The sequence below is a fragment of the Poecilia reticulata genome, linkage group LG11 (genome assembly GCF_000633615.1).
Source record: "Poecilia reticulata strain Guanapo linkage group LG11, Guppy_female_1.0+MT, whole genome shotgun sequence".
In the NCBI taxonomy this organism is placed as follows: Eukaryota; Metazoa; Chordata; class Actinopteri; order Cyprinodontiformes; family Poeciliidae; genus Poecilia; species Poecilia reticulata.
Window position 1 is genome coordinate 26,250,490 of NC_024341.1, and position 21,284 is coordinate 26,271,773.

Genomic DNA, 21,284 nt, shown 5'->3' on the forward strand with positions numbered 1-21,284 from the left:
CCAAAAGATGAAATCCTACATGAGAAAATCCATGTTTTAAATATCAAATCCACATAAGTTCAATAAATTTGCAATTTAGAACTTTTGAAATGATTCAGACGGACATTTTGAACACAGTTTCACCACTTTATTACAGCAAATGAGTCGATATCGTACACACAGATAACGGAGACGGACAGCTTTGTGTTTTTCTCTCCTTCAGCCTTCGCCACTTTGAACGGTCCACCGGGTCAGAACCAACATCAACAGCTTATCACAGGAAAAAGAAAAAAACAACGAGCAACACATCGGATTAATAAAAGATTTGAGGTAATGTGAAACATTTCTGTAAAATACTGCGCAGTATTTTAATATTGCAGTCAGAGACGGCGGCGCAAGGTTCTGGTCCAAAATATCACCAACTAACCACTTCATGTCTGAACGGCGCCACCTACAGGCTGGAGACTAAATAACGAGAATTCTGGGTGAAAACGTCTCGAAATTCAGCCTGAAAATCCAACTGAAAGTTCCCACTGCATAATTCTAACAAAATAAAGAATTTAAAGAGATTACATCAAACTGTATAAACAAGTAATTAAGTAATATGATAGCATAACTTTTTCACCTTGATGCAAACCTGCATACGTTTACATTTCTGTGAATGTTTGGTCCTTTTTGAAATATGTAATTAACTTCACATGTAAATAAAGTCATCAGTGTGTCAAAGGCATGACAGAGTATTAAGGTTATTTTAAATAAAAGAACAAAAATGTGGCAAATCTCTATGAAAAATATAACATTTCTGACATTAATTACACACTTAAAAGAAAAAAAAAATCATTTACATTCTAGCTTCCCAACTTTATTCATAATTATATAAAGTATTCAAATCTCAATTATTGAAAAAGAAAAATTAAAAACTTTAAAATGGACTCATGATTCTTAAAACAGGTTCAGTTCAGATACCGAAACATCATCACTTATTTAGGGAAGTAAAAAAAAAAAAAGTAGAACAAATAAGAAGAATAATCTTAATTTTTATCTAGAATAATTCCACTTGGATTTTTTTTCCAGCGCTGTGTTGTGTCATGATGTCCAGAACATTTAAATAAAAACCCCAAAATACAAATTTCATCGTTTTGGAGACGAAAAAAATGGCAGAAAATTCTCAAAATGTTTGGAAAATAAATTTTTTTAAAAAGGATGCAGTTTTTAAAAAATTTAAAAAGGAAACTATTTTAATAAATCTGTTTGACCTATTAGACCCCAACTGACTACATTCAGTCTCATTCGGTTAGAGGAAGACGATATTTTGGATCAGAACCAGACAGGACCGGACCAAACCCGGATCGGACTGGCAGAAGGAGAACAGACGGGATTCTTCACAGTTTTTACAAAACGACAGAAAGAGAGAAAAACATCTTCTGCAAACATGATGAGTGGTTGTTTTATGCTTTTTGCAGTATTTACATTTTGAATCGTGGAGGAAAAAAAAAACTATTTACAAACTAAGACGTCGACAGAATGAGGGAGGTCAAATATAACCAACTCTGTCTGCAATAAAAAGAAATAAAATCAGTGATATTTACATGTGCAATAAGGAAATAAATGGCTTCTGGGGGAGAAAAATCGGCGCTACACGCCTGATTTCCTCCCTGCAGGGGTTTTATTCATTTTATCCGTTTTCATTTCACGCTTTTTCATTGCCGCAGTGATCTGGACAGCTCTGAGCGTGAACGGTGGCGCCCCCTGCAGGGACGAAGGGCGGCGCGGAGCGGACGCTGGGCAGGGAAGGAAGCAGGATGTGGGCGGCAGTGACCTCATCAGACCCGGAGGTTACCGGTTAGAAACCGGCTGGCAGCGACGCGAAACACCAGGCGGCCCGTATGGTTCAAACACGCTACGCTACGAACTTTCACGTGTTCTGCTCTGCTGACTAACACCGGTACCGTACAGTTCGGACCGCAGTAAGAATCTCAGACACAAAACACAAGGATTTACATTCGCTGGATTTCTACATTTGTTTTTCTCCCTAAAAGCTTTTATTAATTCTGTCAGATACGCAGTAAAATCGCAATCTTAAAGCTGCTCGATTTTGAGGGGCTGCAGCTCGCTTTTAAAAGCAAATAAACCAAGAGATGCAAATGAAAACCCTGAACTGATGATGGACGCAAAAACTAAAAACATTTCGGAGGCTCAAAAAGAAAACGGATGGACGAGAGGACGTCAAACGTCTCAGGTTTCTACAGAAACCGCAAAGTTAATCCTTCATCCGGCAGGGTGGGCAGTCACAAGCAGCTACCACTTTCAACCACAGGAGGGCACTAATGAGCTGCCACAGCAGAGGAACAGAACTGAGAAACTGCGCTGCGCACTCCACACCGGAGCAATGCAAGAATGGCCAGTCGTTTCCAATCAGAAGTGCTTGAAAGTTTTAACGTTAATATAAGTATTTTAGTGTTGTAAAGTTGTTAAACTTGCCAACAGATGCCAACTGATAATAATAATAACACTAATAATAACAATATCCAGTGTTTAGGTTTTCACACTGGCAGGAGTTAGCTCAATTTTAGCTTTTATTTAATGACAGAGTTTTAGGGTCATACTCAGAAAAAATAAATAAAATTACAAGATAAAGTCAAAATGAGAATGAATTCATAAACTTGTGTGAGAATCAAGTCATACAAGAATAAAATAGTAATATTATGACATTTAATTTCTCTCTGGGATCAATAAAGTATTTTTGAATTTGAATTTATTCTTGTTTGATTTTTTATTTTCTTAGCGAGGCCCTAATGCTCCCTCGTATTTTTTCCATGTATTTAAGGCTGAATTAATGTAAAACTCTGTTAACCTGTGATTTTAAAGCAAAGTCTCCAGCAGACCAGTCCCGTCTTTCTCCTGGCATTTAAACAACCCGAGATGCGGAGCGGCATTCAGCAGGGTTCATATCCAGACCATTTCATTTCTACATCCTACTCCATTTTCAGCAAAAACAAAAACAAACAAAAAAGAATCAAATAAAAAACACAGGCTGTTCGGTCTTTGCACGCTCAGACAGAACATTCCAAATCAAGACAAATCCGATGCGTTTAAAGACGAAATTAGTCAGAAACAGCCAAAGGCGTCGCTGGAAGTCATTTTGCAAAGCGTTTCAGATTGAACAATGGTCTGGTGTTTCTCCGTTGTTCAGCAAACCACACAGAAATCTCAACTGCATGTTGCTATAAATGCTAACGTCTCAACAAATTCACTTCATCCTAAATTAAAACTAAAATCAAAAGTAAGAGGTGAGAAACGAGACTAAAGTGGATCTCTGTGGCTGCTGCCGCCGCCGCCGCCTGCCAAACTGATGCTAGTCAGGAGGTTTTCATTTACACCAAAACTCTGGGTTGGATTTTCCAAACATCGCGGTTCTAAAAACACGCAAGAATAAAAAAAAAAATCTGATTTTAAAAATAATATCAACGTTTGACCACATGGTAAATAAATAAAAACAAAACGTGGATTAAAAACGTTCTTTTCAGAGGACCAGCCCCCACTATCAAACCTCCTCGTTCCACCACACCAGGTGTGTGTGTGTGCGTGTGTGTGTGCGCGTGTGTGTGTGTGTGTGCGCGTCTACAACAACCTCCTGCCGTTTCCATCCCGGCAGCTAAAGAGCTAACAGTCTTAACAGATTTACTGTACAGAGACGGATTATAGAGAGGACAGAAAGCAGCAGAGAGAGAGAGCTTGTGTGTGTGTGTGTGTGTGTGTGTGTGTGTGTCTGAGAAAGAGAGGCCTGCAGGTAGTCGTCGGTTCGCCCTTCACATGCTGTTCACGGGTCCAGGAAGCAAACTGTGGTGAGATGAATCTGAACCGGGACCATCTGAGGAAACACACAGAGAAACTATTGTTGTTGTTGCAATGTTGCCATCTTGTGTCCAAAAACAGCAACAACATGCATCTCGTCTCACTAATAAACACAAAAAGGCCACACTCACCCCCATTCACACTTTTTAGAATCTTTGGTGACCCGTTACCTCGGCAACCCAACCCTACCAATCAAATTCGGGCTTCCCCCCCTCCCCCCCCACACTCTCCTTTAGGGCTGAAATGATTAATCGTGATGAATCGATTAATTGAAATAACTCAATTAATTTAGTAACAGATTAATTGCTAATTGGCGAACACTGACTCAAGAAAAGGCAGTTTGCTGAAAGAACACAGTCAGGGCTGTAATTAGGTCAACACCTAATAAAAATATAAGCATTTAAGATAAAAAAAAATTATAATTTTCAACTCGAAACTCCTCTGGTGGCATGGCCATGTTAGGTTAAGGTAAAAATGTTTGGTTATAAGTAAAACTAGTGCATTTTTAACCAATATTGAGGGATTATTCATCTAAAACAAACTCCTATATTAGGCAGAAATTGTTTCCTGTCACCTAGTTATTTCCACCAGAAACTAAAAATACTTTTTGCAGTACTTTAGTAGGGACAGAGAGGTTGGTGAAAGTTGATCAATGTAAATAAATATGGGCCTTTTTTAAATTAGAATGGCCTAGTCAAAGTTCAGGCCTACATAAATTCAACTAAGAATCTGTGGAAAGACTTGAAAACAAAAGCTCTCCGTCCAATCTGACTGACTGAAGAACGGGGAGAAACATCAGCAGGTAAAGACAAAGTTGTCTTTACCCGTCAGGGGAAAGTGATAAATGCATGCCACACTTTTCAGATTTTAATTTGCATAAGTTTTTGGGAACTCCACTCTTCACACTTTATTTTAGCTTCATGTTTGCCCACCACATAAAATCCAAATCAGGTGTGATTTCAGAGGAGTCGTGGGTATTCCTAGGATACGACGGGATGATGATTAAATGACAAAAGGGGTTTCCCACCGTGGACAGAAGCAGCCGTGTGCGAGCGAGCGTGAGGAGGGATGAGGATCGAGTTCAGCTGAGGCTGGATCGAGAGCTCTGCACATAAAAGCCAACACCAGACTCCTCCTTAAGATGCAGAAACTGAGGCGGACGGTGAGGACAAACGCGGCTCTGACCTGTGGTGCTGAAGTTGAAGAGCAAGGGCAGCTCGCGTCCGCTGGGCAGCCGCGCGTTCGGCTGGCGCAGCTCGTCGAAGAAGGCGTGGGCGCAGGCCTCCAACGGGGAGAGGCGCGACGCCGGCGTGTACTCCAGCAGCCGGGAGCAGAGGGTGATGGCCTCCGGAGAGGTGCGAGGTTTAAACACCTGAAGAAGAGAGGGGAAAAAAAATTATGCAATCAGGTGGCTCCACCTAAAGAGGGCGCCAAAGAGCTGAAGGGATGCATTTTATTCCAAATTCAAAGTAAAAATTTAAAGCTACTGAATGAAAAACAAACATGCTTTAACCAAAAATTCAAAACTTGCTTTTTAGAGTTTCTCACCTTGGTCCATGGATGAGCTTTGATCTGTGGGAACTTGAACTCCGTGTAGTTTGGGTTCATCTCTCGTATCTGTTCCCTCGTTGGCGTTCCCAGCACCTAAAAACCAGCCCAACAAAAATAATTAAAATATTTATTATGTTAGAGGCTTAAAATCAAAGTCAGCGTGAATTCCTGAAAGAACGAAGTTATATGGAGTCACATTCCTGCCAAGAACCACGAAGAAATAATGAAAGAAAGGACTGATGAAAGAGTAGCTCTGTTTTCCATTTACCTGCAGGCCCTTGAACGCATCACGGTAAGCGGTAAACCAAAACACTCCTTTTGGCAGCAGTGTGACTCCACACAGGCGTGAATCAAAGGTCAGAGGTCAGCCTCACCTTGATGATCTCCACCAGCTGGTCGACGCCGCTGTCCCCGGGGAATATGGGCTGACCCAGCAGCAGCTCCGCCAGCACGCAGCCGGCCGACCAGATGTCGATGTTCGCCGTGTAGTCGGTGGCGCCGAAGATGAGCTCCGGGGCGCGGTAATACCGCGAGCAGATGTACGACACGTTGGGCTCGCCGCGAATCAGCTGCTTGGCACTGAGGGCAAAAAAAACATCAAAATGGCAGAAACACTTAGAGACACGCCATCGCCCGCCACTCACCTGCCGAAGTCGCACAGCTTGAGGACGGCGGTTTCCGGGTCGACCAGGAGGTTCTGCGGCTTGATGTCTCGATGGCAAACGCCCTGCGAATGGATGTAGGCCAGGCTGCGAAACAACTGGTACATGTAGACCTGAGCAGGGAACGACAGCCGGTCACATCGGGAAGGAAAACGAAACTTCTGATGTCCGACGGCGTTTTTTTACCTTCACATAAATGATGGGAATGATGCTCTTGGTTTTGTTGAAGTGCCGGGCGACCCGGTAGACCGTCTCAGGGACAAAATCCAGCACTAGGTTGAGGTAAACCTCGTCTTTCTGTCACGGAAAGAAAAGATGTAGGAGTTAAAAACAAAGCAAAACAAGCTGCCAGGAAACATTTATGTTAGAAGCTAAATGTTCCAAAAGCATTAAGAGAATCTTAAAACACGAGAATGAAAACATGTTTACAGGAATCCATCATGGCTTCGGTTTATAGCAACAAACTACTGAACCACTGGAGAGCGAGGTGCCGTTTCTACACGTTTACTGATCACAAAGCCATTTTTAAAGCAGAAAGACAAAAAGACAGAAGACTGGAAGCTGAAAAGACGGAGGGACATTTCCCCCAAACCAGAGGAGGAGCCGAACCTTCTCGCCGCTGGAGTAGAAGAAATATCGCAGACGGACGATGTTGCAGTGATCCAGCTTCCTCATGATCTGCAACTCCCGGTTCTGAAAAAAAAAAAAAGGTGAGAAAAACAAATGAAGTTTTTCAGAGTAAAAGACCCAACAGATTAAAATAAAGTCCAGACCAAAGCTTCACCTTGAACCTCTTATCCTGCAGAACTTTCTTAATGGCCACCATCTCCTGGCTGTCGATGAGCCGGGCCTGGTACACGACGCCAAATGATCCATTCCCAATAACCTGCCGGGATTTACAGAACACCAGTGAGACCAGTAAAGGCTGATGGGGTTTTGTGGTCTATTCTGGAATCTATTAAAGCAACAGAAAACCCGACCAGCAGCTTCATCACTATGACTTAATTTTCCAATTCATTTCCAGGTGAATAGTTCTAATAGTATCCATTTTATTCCAATATCCTTTAAATTTTATTCATATTCTGTATTTATATAACTTTATTTAGTCATATAGATTAATCTCCTTTCCTGTTTTTCCTTAAATACATAATTACAAAAAAATAAATTATGAAATAAAAAAAATTACTAATTATTAAAACAATACAATAAATAGTGATAATTTTTCACACTTCATAATCAAATAAACTTCTTATTTTTTATCTCTGGATGTAATATTTGGTACATATTCATCAAGCCATCTATTTATTTCTACATTTATTGCCACTTTTGTCATGATTTGTTCTCCATACAATAATAATGTAGCTTCTGCAAACTCCCATCAGAAATTACACGTTTGACTTCATAGGAAAAATAAACTGAAAAAGTTTAATTTAAAGCTCCGAGTCACAAATCAAAGTCTTATTCGTTTATTTACCACCCAAGAAATACATCTGGATGGAGAAGTTTTCCCATTTGCAGCTAAATAAATCATTAAAAGTCTTTGGCGTTATTTGCAGTCCGACATTTCAGTGACCTGGAACATTTGGCCGTGATTAAAGAGCGAGAGAGAGCAGAGTAAACAGCCACCTTGATGTCGGTGTAGGACACTTCCTGTGGGCGGTCTGGACCCTGACCCGGCGTCGCTACGACCGTCGTCACCTTCCCAATGTCTCCTAGGCAACAAGCAACAACAGGTTTAATCAAACATCTAGGGATAAAGCCTTAAAGATGTTAAAGATCATTATGGATTAAACTGCTGGGCCTTCTCTCTGTTTGCTGGAGGAATATTTAAGTTGGATGGATTTTAATACAGAGTGGCAGAGTTCATATTCATGGCTGTGTGACTAATTAACCTGGGAAGCCGCAAAAATGGGCCAAGATTGTCTTTATTCTGCAGAGCTGCGTTCAGTGATGCCAGCCAGCATTTAAAAGGATTATTCTGTCACACAATCCAGCTTCAAAGGAAAAGTCCGACGTCTAATTAACTAATTTATAGAGGAAATATTTTACTTCTTGTAATGCCAGCTGGAGCTAATTTATTGACTCATTCAGGGACGCAGCCATGTGTGGCAGGATGAGGAGTTATTTCAAGAATATTTCATATGTTTACGTTTTACAATACATTCTTTAGGTTCGTTTTTACGTGTATATCAATATATATTAACTGCAACTAAATGCTGTTTAATTTATTGAAATAAAAATGAAGCAGCACCGCTGACCTGGATATGTGTCTCACATCACAGAAAGAAACGGATGGGCTACAACTCATTAGCTTGAAAACCAGCAATAAGAATTAAAAACTATTTGATTTGCCACTCTTTATAAAAGAAACTGCCATTTTGAGAAAAGCTGCAAATTTTTGACTCTCGTTATGAAGTAATTAGTTTGCACTACCTGCCCCTTTTGCCTGTTTTCCCTGTCGAAGCTGAATGGCTATTTCTTGAAATGCAATTTTCATAATTAGTTTTAGTTAATGCTATTTTGGTTGTTTTATTTATTTAAAATATTTTCCAGCTCCAGTGTTAAATGTTCTTTAGAAATCAGTGCTTTTTCTATTATCTTTGGGTGAGTATACTTAAATTAATAAGCCATTATTACTAGAATTTTGGCTGAAAATTGTGTCAATATCATCATTTCTGGGATAATTTGTGATCATGACAGTCTTTGCCTTTTTCTGCATGGTAAACCATCATCAGTCCATGAAGCTTGCTGGTTATCTAACCCCAACACTGCTGGTATCGGTATCAGTTAACCCGGGTCACAGAGTTCTTTACCCAAACTACAAGGTTCATCCTCTGGACAAACATAAAGAAGTAGATAAGAAGTAAAATGCTGGTTTTTGATATCAAATTCCACTTTTTCCTCAGTTTTGGAACTTTTTCTACAGTCTTTAATATTCTCAGTCATAAGCCGTACCAAAGGGTTTGTTGCAGGTTTTAATCACCATTTTCTTCCAGGCTTTGCTGCCTTGAAAAACCTTAAATTACTGGGGAGAAATGACCATGCTGCAATTTTCAAAGCTACATATTTCCATCAAGGGAAACAGAGGAAACGCTTCAAACCCTTTTTTCTACCAAACTACAGGAAAAACCAACTTCAACTTCCCTTTAGTGACTTAAAGACAAACATTCCTAATATACGTCGACCCATCATCAATGTTCACAACATTTTTGTGCATCTAGTGTTGTTTGACTGCTTTTTTATATCCAAATCTGTAAAAGTAATTGTTTACCGCTTCTAAACACCTAAAATGCAAAGAAATAAAGGTTTAAGATTTTACTGATTTAAACAAAAGATGCACAACATTAGACAATCTTTCAATATTGCGTTTAGGACTGTCACAATACATCTGGATGATAAATTGTCCCAGACATAATTGTGATAAATGATAATACTGCCTGTGATATCTGCCTATCTTCAGCTCTCGACATTTTTCTGTGACTTTTAGCATTTTGGGTGATCTTAACTGTGTCTGATATGAACATGTGTGGCCAGTATTAGCCGGCTAACACTGAATATATTAGCAACAATCACTCCACTCCCAATAGTCCTTGGCAAAATGCATATTGCACACAGATCCTGCGATGACGATATATTTGTGTTATATTACTTTGAACTGGAGCTAACACATGATCAGGGTATCCTACCACAATCTAGCTGAAGGATAAATTGGACCATGTGGATTTTATTAGGAAAACACAACGAATCTAGAGATTGTAGACACAAGCGACCTACTTGAGCTTTGAATACTGTGACCACGCCTTACTTGATTCACTCACAATACAGAAATTATAAAATGTAGACTGAATTTTAGCCTCTTATGTAAAGGTATATTATTTGACAAATAAAGTTTTCCAAGAAATTGCTACTGTAAAATATAGTCTTTGCTGCCCACATACTGAATTATTAAGATGTCAGGACAGTCATGAGACTTCTTCAGTCAGAGGCTTCTTCAGATTTGTTGCAAGACTGACTGCTACCACAAATACTCTTTGAATGTACAGCGATGACATGAGATACTACATTTAGGATTTGATATGTTTCATATTAGTTTCTGAGTAAGGAAACAAACTCATTGATATCCCAGAAGACATCAGTGTATTGAAGCTGGACGTGCATCATTTGCATCCTCCAGGCGTCGGCCACCTGCTGCCGAGTCTTCGCCCCACAGGTGACCTTGGTGGGTGAGCATCGGTCCGCCCTGACCCAACCCCAGGCGAGCCAGACCGACAGCTGATGCCCCTCTCACACGAACACCAACAAAAGAGCCCAGCCGATGCTGCATCCAAGTTATCCGAGCCTGGCTTTGCCACAAAGAACCACCGACTAATTCATGTTCTCACTCCCATCTGACCCCAGTAAAATTAACCCGAGCCCCGCTAGACATGGCTTTATATTTTAAATTCAGATGATCACCTGATAGCCTGGCGTTATAATGATCTTCTGAACTGGAGTCACAGCGGAGGGAGGAGGTGATATCATCCGGACCGGGAACTAACAAAACAAGTGGCTAAAACAGCCAGGCTAGCTAGCATGCTAATAAGTTCGTTAGCATAGTAACTATTCCAACTGGAAAAAAAACTGCCGTGCTAACGAACTTGTTAGCAATCTTGTTAGCATGCTAGCTATTCGTTACACAGAGAGAAAATGACTTTTCTCTGTATCTAGTTATTTTTCAACATTAAAATTGTTACTGTAATATATGTAAGGGATAAAAGTTGAAGCTAAGAACTAATAGGTATAAATAACTCACTGGAAAGCTTAAGGTTCGAGCATCCCGACGAGCTGCTGCCGGAGGCCTGCGGGACCCCGGACTTTCCTGTGCTGCTCCCCACGGCAGCGGCTGATCCGGCGGAGGCTGCAAGGGCTCCTGGAACACCTGGCGGCTCAGCAAACGAGCTGGTCCTGGGCCGCCCGCTGCCGCTCATATCTCTGAGCAGAGGTCAGAGTTATTTTTCCCACTGTTTTCAGCTTAGTGACTAATAATTATGAACAACCGGCAGCGAATAATGTTATAAAATAGCGCTCCAGTTGCCGCCGCCAGCTGTCTGGGCTGAAAGCTTTTGCTAGACACCTAGAAACGGAGCTCCCGCAATGCCACCTGGGAAATGGAGTACGAAGCTGATGAGGCTGTTTTAAACCCTCAACAATTTGAGCGTTTATTATCAAACAAAATATTAAATATAAAACAAAAATAATTCACATTTACAACTCCCAAAACATCCCAATTTAAGCAGTAAACCTACAGATCATATACCCCTACTTTAGGGCCACTGCAAATGGAAAAAAATGAGAACATTTCCACCAAAAAACTCAGAAATATTTAGATTAATTTCTGAAATTTTCTGGAAAGAACTTGGAAATTTAAGAATTTAAAATTATATTATGAATCTATGTTTTTTTAATTTATACTTAGAGATTTTTTTTCAGCCTTTTTGCCCTCAAGACAGCCAGATAGAACTCATTTAGAGCCACAAATGTCTCATGATTTTCTTTTAAAGTCAGCTTATAAATTTAAACAAATATCTACTTTAGGAAGTTTGCATATTAAGCATTTTTCACTCTTCAAATTATACAAAAGTATAAAAATAATTTGCTAAACAAATACAATACAGTTTGAATGTGATTATTGTCTTTTACAAGTTTGTCTACGGACTCAAAAGGAATTTAAATGTTGTTTATTTCTCTTAGTTCTGTCCAGTTTTTTCTTTTGCCATTGCTTTTTGGTTTTCTTCTTTCACATGTGTGTGAAAAGGTTAAAGAATGACTAAAGAAAATAAATTACAAACCACTACTGGTACTTTTAGTGCCATTCTTTGTGGAAATCTAGTACAAATATGACAGAACAAAAATGTAAAATGTTGCCTTTACATTAAGAAACTATACATGATTCTTTTAAATATTTATCTAGAAGATTGCCTACTTTATTTTAAATGTAGAAAAAGATGCAAAGTACAGATAAAAACTCAACAACACAAGGCATTGTGTTAGATCTTTAATATTTAGTTTCTTTTTGTTGTCATTTAGAAATATTGCACATGGTCAACATGCCTGCTTATGAGATAACACTCACATCGCTCATCCTACAAATTCCTTCTCCAAAGTAAGGACAGGTATATTTTAGAAGCACAATCATACAGTGTACACGCATACATGTGTGTGAGTGCATGCATGTCTGTGCGGGTGTGTGCAAGAGCGCATGTGATCGCACATGCACGCAGATCGACACTTAACAGCCCTAAAGAACCCCCATAGTGACGTAAACTGATAGCCTACTTACTATTAACCTGTGTGTGTTTATTCATATATGTACTAAAATGAGTCTCCTGCATACGTTATATATATATATATTTATATATGTCTCCTGAATCAGCTGAGTTTATTAACAGTCTAGATGGCTGAGAAAATAGTCACGGTGACTATAAAAATACCGTCTCTCGAGTAGGAATACAGAAAAATATGCTGATGTTGCTGAGAGGTGAAAGGAGACCTGCCTGCATGTGCAAAAACATACACATCCCCCAAAACACAGACATAGATGCACAAATATGGAAATACCTGTAATATATTTATATATATTTTGTCACACATCCATATGTATACAGAGAAATAAAAGAGATACCCATAATAAGAACTACCCCCGCTCCGCTCTTCACCAAAGAAGCAAAGAGCCAAAAAGTGCTATTCAAATAATTGTCGTTGACTTTTAGTAAGTTATGCTCTCTATCTCTTCAACAATGACAATATTTGTGATTTCTTTTTTGTTTTTTGCTGTTTTTTTTTTTTTTAAACCATAGTTCATCACAACAGCTCGTTCCTCTCAGACTGCACTGCAAAAACACAGAATATTACAACGTATTTGTGGTCTAGTTTCTAGTGCAAATATCTTGAATACGCTTGAAATAAGAGAAAGTTAAAAAAAAAAAGACTTTTGTTAGAAGTTAGAAGTTGTTTTACGTCAATAATTCATTGATATTGATGAACTTTTGGAGAAAGATTTTTATATAAAATGAAGAAAATTATCAACAACCCAACACAGGAAAAGGTTTCAGTCAGAGGCTTCTTCAAATTCACTGCAACACAGACGGCTACAGGAGATCCTTCCTGCCCACAGCCATCACCATCTACAATAACTCTGAAGAGTTCTGAATTAATATTTAATTTTCCTTTGGGAGCAATAAAATATTTTTAAATTTGGATTGAAAAAGTGTTAGTTTTAAGTGGAACAAAACATTTTTCCAATAAGTTAAAATATTTACTACTTCTTTAAATCAATATTAAGGAATTACTGACTTCACTGTAAAAACACAAAATCTTACAAAGTAAGAATAGTTTCTAGTCCAATTGAAATAAGATAAAACTAACTTATATGTAACTTTTCAGCAGGATACATTAGCTTGTTTTAAGTGAAAGATTTCTTAATATTGATGAAAAAGCATAAGCTCACTTACAATAAGACATTTTTCACATATATAGGTGGAATAATATGCCATAATGTTTTCATCAATATTGAGAAATTAATGAAATAAAACAAGCTCCTATAACTTGCTGAAAAGTTACTTCTAAGTTATTTTTGTCTTATTTCAAGTGCACTAAGATATTCACAATAGAAACTAGACAAAAATTATTTTTAGGATTTTGTGTTTTTTCAGTAGAACCTTCAGAGACACAGAAAGACAGTTACGAAGTCAGTCTTCTGTCATGTATATTCGATGATGATTGTTTCATAACTGGTTGCTGTGTTAAGTTTTTGTGGTGCACTGCCTTTTTTCTGAAATATGGTGTACAAATAAACTTTCCTTTTGCAGGAAGAATAAAGCAAAATATTGCATACTAAGATATCTGTGCTAGAATCTAGAATGAAAATACTGTAATATTTTGTGTTAAAACAAGCTCCTATATCTTGCTGAAAGTCATTCATAAGATACTTTGTCTTATTTCAAGTGTACTAAGATATTTGCACTTTACGCTAGACCAAAAATACTTGGTAAGAGTTTGTGTTTTTGCAGTGCTGCCCTCAATTTAATATCTATGGCACAAAGCCTTGCCTCTCCCCGCCCAAAATAAAAACCTATTTCCAAAGAAAATAAATGTCCTATTGCACCATTTGATGGGAAAGGATAAAGTGTCGAGACGAGAGGAAGAGAGGGAAGAGGAGAAAGGGTGGGAGGGCTTCAGGTTTTGCCCTCCAGGGCTGGTCTAGGATCTGCTTTCCCTGAACTGAACCCTAACCAGAACCATCCTGAGCTACATAGCGCTTGACCCGGGACCAGTGCTTAAGGGCACTTTCTAACAAATCTTTGAATGGGGGAGGTAAAGATAGGTTGGGAAAACATACAAGGTTATTTTTACTAAAACAATCTCTTAAAAACAATACTTTCCTGATTGAACTTGTGGCGACCCCCCCTCGACAACAAGAGGCCGCACAAATTGTGCAAACACCTGATTTCGACGATTTTTTTGTTTTTCTTTACAAAACCACAAACCCCGCCCCGCCCTGTTTCTGAGTCCCGGTGGAGAAGGGAGGGCGCAGACGGATTTTATCCCCTTCTTCGTCCAGTTTCCCGCTTTCTTTCTTTCTTTCTCTTCTTTTTTTAAAAAGTTTTTATGCTGGAGAAGAAACACAATAAGAGCCACGAGAGAGAGAGAGAGAAAAAACAGGCCACGGTAAAACTGGTTATTTCCACGGCAACGATAACAAGAAGAAAAGCAACGTCGTTTCTGAGAAGTTTGGTTAAGATCCTGCTTTTCTGGAGTTTATGCCTCCAAATCTTTACATAATCTCATACAGACTCAGATATCCGGCTCCGTCCGTCGTAATGGCAACAACTGAAGGTGCAAAGATTGGTCACTACATCCCGATTCTGCATCTCCGACTCTCTACAATCACGTGAAACGGTGCAGGCCGATGGCTTACTCCGACCCCGGTTGATTATCTTCGTGTGTGTGTGTGCTGTCTGTCCTGCAGCATCGAGGGGCTGTGAGTTATCAGTGGAGGTCGTTGGGGTTGTGTTTGCGGCCCGACCACGGTGCTGAGGAGGTCAGAGGTCAGGTCAATGGCATCTGAGGGATGGCTGGCTGGCTGGCTGGCAACAGCAAACTGCATCTGCACGGTAAGGTAAGTGACATAGTGCCTTTGTGTGTCGTGTCCTTGGTTGCGGCAACAACCAAGCGTAACAGTCTGATTTGGTTTGTGTGTGTGTGTGTGTGTGTGTGTGTGTGTGTGTGTGTGTGTGTGTGTGTGTGTGTGTGTGTGTGTGTGTGTGTGTGTACCAGAGAGATAGAGAGTGTGTACCGCAGAGTTTGAGTCCCAAACTGCTGCAATGTGCTGAGCGCAGACCTGGGCAACATTCAGGATGAAAGGAAATTCAAGAAGCACTTGCTGTGGTTCCCACACGTTAAGATTAGACAATCAAAGTTAGTCTTGAGGAGTCTTATTTTTGCCCAGGTCTAGTGGAAATCAGTGCCACACACCCTTCTCTCTTCATCTTTCAGTGAAATTATTTTCCTGATTCCTGATCTCCTCTGTTTTGTTTGCTTTTTACGATCCTTCGTTTTTCGGTTCCTCCAAGTTTTGGCCTTTGTCTCCCTGATGCTCCGCCCCGCCATCGTCCCGCGCTGATTGGCCGTGGGGCAGGGCGGGTAGGGCGGGCCCGGCTTCGGACGACTCGAACGTCCCCGGCGTCGCTGTCTGCATGATCTTCTGACGAACCTCACGGATCTTCAGCTGCAGACACAACTTGGTGGGGAATGTTTCCGGGTAGCGCGCCTGGAAGGAAGCCGTGGCCTGAGCTGCAGAGACGAGACGGAGAAGAGGTGGACAATGTTCAATCGATCAATTAATCAATCAAGTTTATTTGCATAGGACATTTCAGCAACACAGCAGTTCAAAATAAAACTAAACTTCACTATAATTGCTTTCCTTAGGACAGAGACTGGTTCTACCTGAAGGAAAGAAACCGTGTTCCTGAAAAAGCTGCATGACCAGCGCGCGACGTTGGTCCAGTGTCCTCCGCAGAGACGAGTACGGAACCCTGTCCGGGTCTCCTAGTGGGACGTCGCCTTCCGGACCTGCTGGAACAAAAAACAACCTCACAAAACGGCTCATGCATCATCTCACTGCGAAAAGATGCAATAAAATCTTACCAAGTACCAAGCTTATTTGTATAACATTTTTAAGAAACAAGGCAGTTCAAAGTGGTTTACAGCATAAAGTGATCCACGCTTTTATCTCGACTCGACTGGATTACTGTAACGCACTTTATCTGGGAGTCAGTCAGTCGCTGCTCTCACGTCTGCAGCTGGTTCAGAATGCAGCTGCTAGACTTTTGACAGGAACTCGGAAGAGGGAGCATGTGACCCCTGACCCCTGTCCTGGCCTCACTTCACTGGCTGCCTGTATATTTTAGGATTCATTTTAAAATTCTTTTGTTTGTTTTTAAATCACTGCATAATCTTGCCCCGGCTTACCTCTCTGAGCTTCTTCACCCCTACGTACCBTATCGGTCYCTCAGGTCAGCAGATCAGCTGCTCTTGGAGGTACCAAGATCCAGGAGGAAGCTCAGAGGGGACAGGGCTTTCTCTGTCATAGGTCCTAAGTTATGGAATGACTTGCCTTTGCAGGTCAGAGAGGCCCCTTCACTGTCCACTTTTAAAGTTCGTCTTAAAACCCATTTATTTTACTTGGCTTTTAACTCCTGCGGGATCTAGTTTTAGAGTGTATGTTTTTGTTTTTAAACTGTAAGAGTTTTTATTTTTTTTTATTATGCTGTGTTTTAATGTACAGCACTTTGTATCAGCTGTGGTTGTTTTAAAGTGCTTTATAAATAAAGTTGGTATGGTATGGTATGGTATAAAAACATAACGCAGTCACCAATTATGAAACAAGTAATAGACATGTATTAAAACCATTGTCACTTTAAATACATGCAGTAGAAGGCTGACTTTGTAACTGTCTTTATGTGTCTTTGAATGTTCCACTGCAAAAAATACAAAATCTTACCAATAATTTCTGTCTAGTTTCCATATTCCAAATATGTTAGTGGAATAACACAAAATAACTTGGAAGTAACTTTTCAGCAATATGTAGGAGCTCGTTTTAAATAAGCCCTTAATATCGATGAAAAAGTTCTAGTTAGATTAGATATAGATTATAGATTATTCCATATTGGAAACATGTGTTGTTTTTAGTGAAATATTCTGCCAGTGTAACTAGTACTTTTACATTAATATTAAGAAATTAAGAAACAAACTGCTATATCTTGCTTAAAAGTTACTTCAGTTAGTTTTGTTTTATTTCAAAGTAGTAAGATAATCGCACTAGAAACAAGACCAAAAATACTTGGTAAGACTTTGCGTTTTGCAGTGCGTCACCCGGAGGCGACTCTCTCGTACCTGGTCTGTCGAACGTAAAGATGTCTCCCTCACACTTGGCAGCGCTTTTTGGGGTGCTGGGCTCCGAGCTGCAGCTGGAGAGACGGCGGGTCTTCCTTCGGGGGGAGCTGGGGTCTTCTGCCGCCCCGTCGAGATCTGGAGAGATCCGGCAAATTTATAAATTTAAGAAGAAAAAAAAAAACTAGAAGTTTCAGGAAACTTAATAATGGGATCCAAATAAAAGAGAAGAAGAAAATAAAGGTGGTGCAGGTGGTCCGTCTCACCGGTGGAGTTGCGTCTCTTCTTGCGGTAGCTTCCCAGGATGGCTCTTGGAGAGGTGGCCAGGCTCTGCAGCGTGGGCGAGGGAAGAACTTCCTCTGGGTTAAACTCTGGAAGCTCAGCAAAGCGCTCCTCGAACGACGTCTCCGACAAAACCCTGAAGATGAAAACCGCTTCATCAGCTGACAAAAAATATCATTTTTAACAACTAAAATCAATAAAAAATACTGAGATTTCAGTTGTTTTTACCTCCCCAACCATAAACTAAGCATTAACTATTTAAATTGGGCAAATAAAGTAATCAGATTTTTATTTTTTGTAGGACTGAGACTATAGATGGAAAATTTCAAGTGGTTTTCACGTTTTCCTTGTTAAATAAAAGGCGTTCAGTTTGCTTATCATTCTGAACTCGATTGAAGAAAACAGAAAAAGCAACTAAACGCAGATTTGGGTTCACCGAGGTGAACTTTAGAGCCCAAGTCAACGAGTTGATGTGGTCCTAGTTACCATGGCAACAAAAGGAAACCATAAAACTTGGACAAGATTACTTTGTGTTCCATCTAATATCTTTGTGGTCTCAGCTGCTGTTAAAAACCGTTTCAAAAACCTCCCAATTGTTAAGTCACATTCTACGGGCACTGTGCCGTTACCTAGCAACGCCAGCCACGCCCAGCCCCGTTACCTAGCAACCCAGGCTGAGCTCCAGCACATTTGGTCAGCTGGTTTTACTGCTCTATGTGCTGTACGACATCTACTGGAAAAGAAAAGTCTTTTGTTTTGTTTTGCATGAGGCTCTACTAATGCTTTTCAAGGATGTACGGTTGTATAACTGTGCATCTGTTTGCAGCCATTTTCACATGCGAGTGTAAATGTTGAGTTGGAGGCGGGGTTAGCAGCAGCTTATTTGGATTTAAAGTGACAAGAAGCCCTAAAACAGCTCATTCTAAACTGAGCAGGCTAAAAAAATCTCATTATCTAAGGATTATTTTGTGCAAAAAAAAATGTAATGAACATGTTTTGTATACACAAACCTATCCTAAACTGTTCAAGAAAGCATAAAAAGTCGCTGTTAAAAGTCGTGATTTGCCCTGGTTTATTTAATATATTCTTGAATTGTGGTTGGATGGTCACAAAAATCCCCTCGGGGGCCACAAATAGCCCTCATCCCCCACTTTGAACACCCTCAGTCCAACTCAAGGATCTGATCTGGTTAAAATGTAACGGGAATCTCCTCAGAGTGTTTTCTCAATGATTCAGGGCTACTTCTGCTATTCTTCCTCTCTTTCTCTCTCTCTCTCTGCGGCTTCCGCTCCTCTTCCCAGCGGCCTAAATAAAGCACATCCAGGGTGCAGCACTCTGCCCACACACACACACGCAGTAAACAGAGCTCCCACTACAGCCTGATGAAGCTGGAAGTTGGCTCTAAAAGGATGCAGCACTGCTCCAAAATGAGTGCTAACAGATGGGTGTCCTCCCTCGTCCTCACAATGTGTTTTTATGAGCAGATTTTAAAAAGAACCAGGCAGATTTTCAGTTTTTTATCATCCAAAATCAGCAGGAAATATGTCTGAAATCCTGCTTTAATGTGGTTATTTTCTGTTTTTAGAGCTTGTTTAAAAAGATACTCACTTGTCGTGAGAGTCGGGGGTCTTTTTGAGTGGAGGGGGGCGAAACTTAGTTCTCTTGGAGGAGGAGGAAGAGGAGGAGGAAGAGGAGGTCTCTTTTTCTGCTGGTGGAGGTGGAGGCGGGTCCAGACCTGAGGGTGGAGGAGGAGGAGGAGGAGGAGGAGGAGGGGAACGAGGTCCAGCCTGGTGAGGAAAACGAGGTTCAGTAACTCAGATATCTGGATTTCCTGATAAAACTCTTAAAATTAAATCAACATTATGTTGGAAGAGACACGATTTTACTTTAAAACGGTTTGAAAATCAAACCTTTCAGTAACTTAATTAAGAGAGACGGTCATCATGTTGGAAAATAATTATGTTTGATGAAATTCCTGAACAATCCCAAAAAAAATAAAAATTTTATATGATCAAATAATTAGGCAACAACACCTTAATACTACTAATATTACTACTACTAGTAATAATAATAATAATATTGTTCCAAAAAATATGTATTATTTTATAAATATTAAATATATTCATAAAATAATAACGTTAACAATAATAATACCTTAATTAATAAATAACAGTGATACTGTTAAATTGCTATATTAATTATTGATTTATTTAATAAATAAATAATAATTGTTATTAACATTATTGATGAAACTATTAGCTTTAATAAAAATATAAAAAAAATAATGTAATTAATAATGTTAAATTGTGTAATAATAAGTAGTAATAACAATAATATCTAATAATTATAGATTAGTTTTACCTATATTAATTAATATTTTCTATATTAATGCTATATTAATTCATACCTTTATGAATTGATGTAGGTATTAATTACCTATATTGACCAATATAGTAAAGAGCATAAGTTTGTATATATTTTTCTATAATAGATATAAAACATGTTAATGAGGTCACGTGACCATATTTGGATTTGAAGCGTTTTCACTACATTTTCTCATGAATCTTACAATTATTTTACATCTTTGCTCCATCTGTTAGTGTTTTTTCCTGAAACTGAGTTGCATTTTATTAATTTGCTTTTTTATTCCAATGAAAAGTCGCAACATTATTCATATCTTTTAACATAAAGGAATAAATTCAGTTTAACTGTGGAGGACATTTAATTTCATTTAACTGAAACAACTATCATGAATCCTGATCTAGCATACAGGAAATAAAATATCCAGGTTTGAAAACATAAACAGGTCCATAATGTTTGATACGACAGAATTTGCTGAATCTGTTTTCACCTCTTTGCTGTTATTTGTCGCGTTGCGGTCGTCTCTGTCCGTTTCTTTGGCTTCCTTCTTGCTCTCCTTCATCTCTCCATCTCGCTCTTCATCTGCCTCACTTTGTCGCTCCCTCTCAGTTTCATCACGCATGTTTTCTTCCTTGATGCTCAGGCTGATGTCTTCTTCTTTTTTCACTAGAAAAACAAAAAACAAATCAAATTAATCGCTGACACAGGAAAAAAGATCCAACTTTTATGCTGTTTTGGTTTGTAAATGCTGAGGTTTTCCAACAACCTTGCAGCCGTTGAGCCAAAATCTGCTTTCCACATCAGAGTTTCTGTACCATATCTGCATTGTATCAGATTTCTTAAAGCAAACAAGCAGAAAGGACAAATGGTGGAGACCCAAAGCCACAAAATATTGCTCCTAGAGGTTGTGTTTTTCTGAAAAAACTGGAATTAGAATCCCAATATTCAACTAACTAATTAATTATTACTTTTATGTGTTTCAAACAACAACCTGAACGCTAATTTGAAAGCAAACACACAAACCTTTTTCATATTTTACTGTTTTTCAGGAATATATTGTGCGTTTTTGCACATTTGAGGTCTTGGAACCTATTCAGTCTAATTCTATAACTTGTGCTCTGAGTGATGCTGTGATATTACGTTATTATTCATTTTACAGAATAT

The 21,284-nt window shown here is 39.4% G+C and overlaps 2 protein-coding genes across 6 annotated transcripts in view; both read right to left on the reverse strand.

The window, feature by feature from the left end:
• Positions 1-112: 112 nt before the first annotated feature.
• Positions 113-11,201, reverse strand: LOC103472964 (glycogen synthase kinase-3 beta-like). Of its 2 annotated transcripts, XM_008422842.2 has the most exons (11): positions 10,840-11,200; positions 7,674-7,759; positions 6,832-6,933; positions 6,657-6,740; positions 6,234-6,344; positions 6,030-6,160; positions 5,760-5,964; positions 5,383-5,478; positions 5,020-5,206; positions 4,862-4,939; positions 113-3,850 (listed from the first exon to the last, which is right to left on the reverse strand). In XM_008422842.2, exons 1-11 carry the CDS (start codon positions 11,012-11,014, stop codon positions 3,789-3,791), a joined length of 1,317 nt encoding a protein of 438 aa, XP_008421064.1. In that variant the 5' UTR covers positions 11,015-11,200; the 3' UTR covers positions 113-3,788. The 2 variants fall into 2 exon arrangements, with proteins under 2 accessions (XP_008421064.1, XP_008421065.1); XM_008422843.2 differs by lacking the exon at positions 4,862-4,939 and having other exon boundaries at positions 10,840-11,201.
• Positions 11,202-15,292: 4,091 nt separating this feature from the next.
• Positions 15,293-21,284, reverse strand: part of cica (capicua transcriptional repressor a) — a 42,303-nt gene continuing 36,311 nt past the window's right edge. For 3 of the 4 annotated variants that reach the window (XM_008422841.2, XM_008422839.2, XM_017307567.1), the window contains exons 17-22: positions 20,611-20,786; positions 19,368-19,546; positions 17,744-17,895; positions 17,481-17,615; positions 16,032-16,160; positions 15,293-15,878 (exon numbers count right to left, since the gene is read on the reverse strand). In XM_008422841.2, the coding sequence (XP_008421063.1) occupies positions 15,628-15,878; positions 16,032-16,160; positions 17,481-17,615; positions 17,744-17,895; positions 19,368-19,546; positions 20,611-20,786 (1,022 nt within the window). In that variant the 3' untranslated portion in view covers positions 15,293-15,627. The remainder of the gene's footprint in view (positions 15,879-16,031; positions 16,161-17,480; positions 17,616-17,743; positions 17,896-19,367; positions 19,547-20,610; positions 20,787-21,284) is intronic. The other variant, XM_008422840.2, reaches the window with a different exon arrangement.